The sequence below is a fragment of the Montipora capricornis genome, chromosome 2 (assembly GCF_036669925.1).
Source record: "Montipora capricornis isolate CH-2021 chromosome 2, ASM3666992v2, whole genome shotgun sequence".
NCBI classification, from domain to species: domain Eukaryota; kingdom Metazoa; phylum Cnidaria; class Anthozoa; order Scleractinia; family Acroporidae; genus Montipora; species Montipora capricornis.
In genome coordinates this window covers 56,339,341-56,344,926 of record NC_090884.1, presented here as the reverse complement: position 1 = coordinate 56,344,926, position 5,586 = coordinate 56,339,341, and the positions used below count along the sequence as shown (strand labels likewise).

The following is a 5,586-nucleotide window of genomic DNA, read 5'->3' as shown; positions in this document are numbered from 1 at the left end:
AGTGCCCTGATTTTAATCAAATATCATCGCCTTGAGAGAAGGTCTTCTGCGCGTTTCCAGGTTGAGGACTTATAACCGTGACATGAGCGCTAATCAAAAAGTGAGACCAAGCTTACAGTATCTACAACCAGTCTTAGAAACCGGGTGGTTAATTTTGTGTCCGGTACCGGTCAAAAAAGCATAGCTTTTGAGTTGAATTCAAAGTAACTTTCGAAATCATGTGGCAACTTTTTTTTCAGTTACAATTCTTTTCAGTCCCACAATCGTGACTTTATCAATGCAGTACATTGGTCTCAGCGTAGCTTTCTCCTTCATGGTCCTGTTGGACCTCGTCGGAAACACATTGGTGATCCTAGTTTTCTTTTTAAACAAGTCAATGAGAACTGCAATGAACCGACTCGTACTTAACTTAGCCATTGCTGACATGGTGGTAGCGATATTCGTCGCCATACAGTTTGTTATTGGGCCAATGTATGAGCATATCCCTGGAACAACAGGCAAACTCTTATGCAAGTTAATAACTGGGGGAGCTTTGGCATGGACTGCAGCGCTTGTGTCAGTATGTAACCTGGTTGCAATTTCAGTGGAAAGGTGAGTCTGATTACATAATCAAGAAATGTGTGGTACTCCGACAACGATATGTCTTTTCTTTGTACGTTTACTGAACTTTTTCAGCCACAATAGCTAACATCCAAAGGAGAGTGTTACTATCGTGTTTCCACCAGGAAGGTATTAGGGACTTTAAGATCTATGACGTTGACGGTCGAAGAAAACGTCACTTGAAAATATAACTTATCAGAGTGAAAAGAGAAAATGAAAGATTCTCTGTTGCATGCTTACATTGTCGTGCACGTAAAAACCTCAAATTTGGTGATTTCACTTTGTCGTTATGCAGAGGACCGCAAACATACTTGATAAAATCCGTGAACGATTATTTATGCTCTTTTAACCAATGATATTATTGTTTTAAGGCGTTGTCGTAGTCGTAGCCGTCGTCGTTTTTTAAACTGCCTATTATTTTACAAGCAGATCAACTAACTCAGTTAAAAGGGAAACTGTCTTTCCTCGATTCACTTAATCTTCTTGCCAGTTCCCAATTAGTGCAGTTACTTTGTGGGTACAGAGATTACGCGTAAGAGCAGAAAGTCCATTCTTCGAGGACTTCCTTCATCGGCTCTACCAACCCAAAGGTTTTCGTTTTATTGTTACAAATTACCTGCGAATGCTCATTTTTCAACATAATCCTTTTTTTTTTCGAAACTCCTTTGAGGTCTATGAGACCTCTTTGCAGATACGGCGACCATTTTGATTTCTATTGTTTCAAATAGCTATTATTGGTTGCCCAGGGGGCAAAGACATATTAATTTGCCCCATGAGCATCCCATAATGTCTTTCGAAACAATTGAAATCAAAATGGCCGCCGTATCTGCAAAAAGGTCTAGGGGTCTTTTAATTATAATTTAAACCCTAATCTCGAGTTTATTGTAGTACATGAATCCAACGTACAACTGTTAATCAGAAATGAGAATATCTGAGACATAACTGATACTTTTTGGATGGCTCAATATCAAGTGAGAGGAAATTAAAGTGATCGGCGTACTCAAACGAATGTAATTAGTTGTTTTTAAACTTCTGTTCGAGTAAGGTAAGATGTAATATTGATCATATCTATTTTGATTTTTCCATTTCCTTCCTACTACGTCACGGAAGATACCATGCGGTTCTTCAGCCTGTGACTAGTCGCTCCAAACTCACCAAAACCAAACTGAAGCTCATCATTTCTGGCTGCTGGCTCACAGGCTGCCTTTGGAATGCTCCTCTTTTTGTGGCCGTGACGTTCAGAGAAGATCTGGGGACATGTGGCGAGCGTTGGCCAGTTGCGATCCTTCCTATTGTTTATAGCCTGGGGTGGAGTGCAGTGGCGGGAATTATTCCCATCAGCATAATGAGTTATCTTTATTCAAGAGTTGTTTACCAGCTGTGGTTTGAAACAACGCCAGCGCGACAGTCTGCGTCAGTGGTTAGTGTTAAAGCTATACAATAAGGACAGGAAAGGGGGCAGGTGACACTTATTCTTTGGAGATTGTTTTACCCGTTCCGCTAGCCTGCGAGGCGAGCATCTGCGAAGCGTCTATGCCGGGAAGGATGCCGCAAATGAAAAACCACTCGTACCTTGCTACTCGAGGCCCACTCACAGCCAACCGTCTCTTTGCCCGCGCGTGTTTAAGAAATCCAGCGATAAAATATCCCGTCAGTTACGCAGGCAACCTTTTTTATTGTCCAAAAGAAAAATAAAACACTTCTCATAGTCTAGGGTAGTGCATATAATCTTTTTAAGGGTGACCTTTTCTCGATTCGACTGATGATACACTGTGCTACACGTGTTAAATACAAAGGAACATTGAACAACTACGATTGTGGGATATGCGCATTAAGGCACTCTATGAAATCAAAAACCCAGATCCCTGAAATTTTCGTAGTTTTGTACAACACTCCTTTTTAAACTATTCTTTTTCTTACCTCATTAGTAACGTATTATTTTAGAAGAATAGGTTTGGCCGTCGTTCCTATTGCATTCTGAACCGAAGGTTTTGTTAAGTACTTTAAAAACCTAAGACAAGCAAGGAGCTTTCATCTTATGCCGAAAACATGTAAAATGCCTTCGATGTAAAATTCTTTTTCTAAGAAGGCGATTTTCTTATTACTCTCGGATTTTTCATTTGTCCTCTTCAGGCCAAATTTAGATCCTTAATTAAAAATTCAAATAGGTGGTTTTTAATTGCTTGGCGGAGAACAGCAATTAGTCAATTACATGTTAAGGTGGCTTACTACAGTTTTGCGAAGAAAAAGATCAAGATTTTGAAATCTGTGAAATTAAGGCAACAGGATGTCTCTTCTTAAGTGTTTTTCATTGCAATTGATGTAAAATGTAATTTTACCTAACAAATAAATCGAAATCAGGGGAAAAAGGTAAATATAGTGACAGAGCTCTTGGAGGGGGACGGGAAACTATATAATAGCAAGAAAAAATAATAATCATGTATATAAATAAATAGTTAAATCTGTCGGAAATGGCAAAACGTTGATTTTCGTCTATTTTGATTTTAAAAAAGTGTTGACAGCTTCGTCTTCATATCGTTTACTAATTCCCAAAATTTTAACTGACATGCACTCACAAAGTACAAATAAACATTTGCGCACGAGCTATGATTTTTAATGCAACGAACTACTTCGTGGTCGTCTTTTTCGCGTTGATAAAATGAGATATTCTAAGCCACTCTGCTATAAATAATTAAGTCCAGAAAAGGTAACTCGTTTCATAGGTCTTTGAGGACCCATGTTTTCAACCGAACGCAAATGAGATAAATAGCTATAAATAACCCGGGTGCTCCGCTTTTAGGCTTGGTTAAATCTATATAGTATGAATCTTCGCGGGCAAATGTGAAATTTTTAGGACAATCTCTCAGCCATGGACGGCATCATTGGCCAACGTATCACTAAGCCAGAAAGGGGTTTACTTATTTTATAACCCTTCCATTCATTTTCATATCGCGCAAAACGCGCTCGTAAAAAAGCCAGCCGGTTGATCTGATGGCGACTTCGATGAGTCCTCTATGTCACTATCACTTGACCCTACAAAATGAGTTTTTTCTTCCATTTAAAAAATTATAAGGATGAACAGTTTAAACCCTTCCACTAGCTTTTTTTTTTTTTTTTTTCGGAAAGCCTTGTTTCTTTTCGAGTGAAATAAACACAGGGCAAGATATCGACGCACATGAGGATCATTGCGTGATTTACTCCAAGTGAGGAAAAGTAGCCAATAAAATCGCGCGAAAATTAATGGTGCATTTTAAAGACACTTTAGCAACCTGTCGCGACTATGAGTTTTACACGCAATTGAAAAACCTACAATTCCTGACCAACTCTTTTAATTTATCCTTTGCAGCAAAAAGCAACAATTTCAAGAAAGAGGGCTACTGTCACAGTCATTGCTGTTAGTGTAATCTACGTCATTTGCTGGATACCAGTTCTCGTGATGTACTTGTTGGCTCAGTCTTTACCAAATCAAATGGTATACAGCGTAGACCACAAGATTACCATTTTACTGGCCATGTTTAACTCCAGTATCAATCCAGTCGTGTATAGTTTCACCAGTTCGCGGTTTCGACAGCACGTAGCGAAGCTCTTCCGATGTAAATGTTCTACGATGAAATTTGCGACGAGGTTAAAGGTGTTTTAACACCTTTAACGGCTATGTCACGCAAAATGATGTAATTTCATGACACCCAAGATGCCCAAAAAATAGAAAGAAACATAGCAATAACCACTTAAAACTGTTGAACAACATAAAAGAAAGACAGCAAAAGAAAAGAGAAGCATGGATGGACACAAATGGACAAGATTAAAACGGATTGCATTTAGGCAATCTTGAAAAAAATCGGCCCGACGTTTTTCAATTTCTGGCAAATCGCCTGGATAAAGGTCGTTTCTGCTCAGAATCATCTTGATTGTGATGTAACGATAATTTTATTAGTAAAGGAATTCCACATTGCTATTCTCGTGATCAACTTAAGTTTTCCACGAAACGACCATAAAATAAGGTGACATAGCCCCTTTAAGACCGGAAACCCGGCAGGACCGTTCAAAGCCAGCCAAGAAGATTCACAAGCGTCTGGTGGAAAAGGAGTGTTCTAAATTTTAAGTTTAGTTAAGGACGGTGCCTACTATTGTTATTGCGCATACGTTCTGTGCATCTCCAGATACTCGGATTTCCTATCGGTGATGCTTACTAATGCAGGGATATTTTTGCGAGGTTTAAAACTATGCAGAGAAAGTAGATATTAGTAAGTACTCTTGGTACCCAAAAAGAAAATTGGGGTAACCATGGATTCTTTAGAGATAATTGAGCTTCAATTTGAGAAAGAACATTGCTTTGTATTTTAGAGCTTTATATTCAATATTAAATTTCCTACTAATATGGAAACCCGAGTTTATATGACAATATAAAAAGTTATAAAAATGTGGATTGCTCGTGATAAACATACTTAAATAAATGTTCCAATAAAGCCTTCCTTTTCATTTCATAGTTTCTAAGTTTTAGGTTACTGTTTATTCTCATTTTTGAGGAGCTCACATCAAATACGCCTTCTGGTTTCTTTATGAGCTCCTTCGCCACTCAATGTTTTTAATAGCGTATTATGATATTTTCATTGATAATACTGAGAATTTTGGCAAAATAAACTGAAAGCGAAACTCAATTTGCACAGGCGATCAATCAACATCTGATCATGGCTGGTCTCCGAACTCTTCGTGAAGCTCGAACGTTAACAATGAATAAAAATGAAAAGTACCTTTAAGACGAATTATACAAGCTTATTCCAAACGAAAATTTCTTGGGATGACACATGTTTTTTGTTTTCAATAATCTTTAACTGAGTGGCCAAACGACATAAAACACTGCCATCAGGTTTTTTTTTAACAAGTCACAGGCCACAGGACACAGGACAACTAACCTCTCCAAATAGCGCTCGTTCATTGGGCATGACTCATAAGAGCAGTACCATTGATCACCAGGACGCATGTGCA

At 38.4% G+C, this 5,586-nt stretch overlaps 1 protein-coding gene across 1 annotated transcript; it reads left to right on the top strand.

Moving 5' to 3' along the window:
• Positions 1-270: 270 nt before the first annotated feature.
• LOC138038138 (neuropeptide receptor 22-like) lies at positions 271-4,941 on the top strand. Its single transcript, XM_068883964.1, has 3 exons — positions 271-591; positions 1,711-2,020; positions 3,947-4,941. The coding sequence occupies exons 1-3, from the start codon at positions 278-280 to the stop codon at positions 4,238-4,240; spliced, it is 918 nt and encodes a 305-aa protein (XP_068740065.1). The 5' UTR covers positions 271-277; the 3' UTR covers positions 4,241-4,941.
• The last annotated feature ends 645 nt before the right edge of the window (positions 4,942-5,586 follow it).

What these genes read in the sequence shown, in the direction of transcription:
- LOC138038138 (XM_068883964.1), top strand. Translation starts at nt 278, where the DNA reads ATGCAGTACATTGGTCTCAGCGTAGCTTTCTCCTTCATGGTCCTGTTG. An exon ending in GTTGCAATTTCAGTGGAAAG is followed by an intron (nt 592 to 1,710) that starts GTGAGTCTGATT and finishes ACGTCACGGAAG; the next exon opens with ATACCATGCGGTTCTTCAGC. An exon ending in CGCGACAGTCTGCGTCAGTG is followed by an intron (nt 2,021 to 3,946) that starts GTTAGTGTTAAA and finishes TATCCTTTGCAG; the next exon opens with CAAAAAGCAACAATTTCAAG.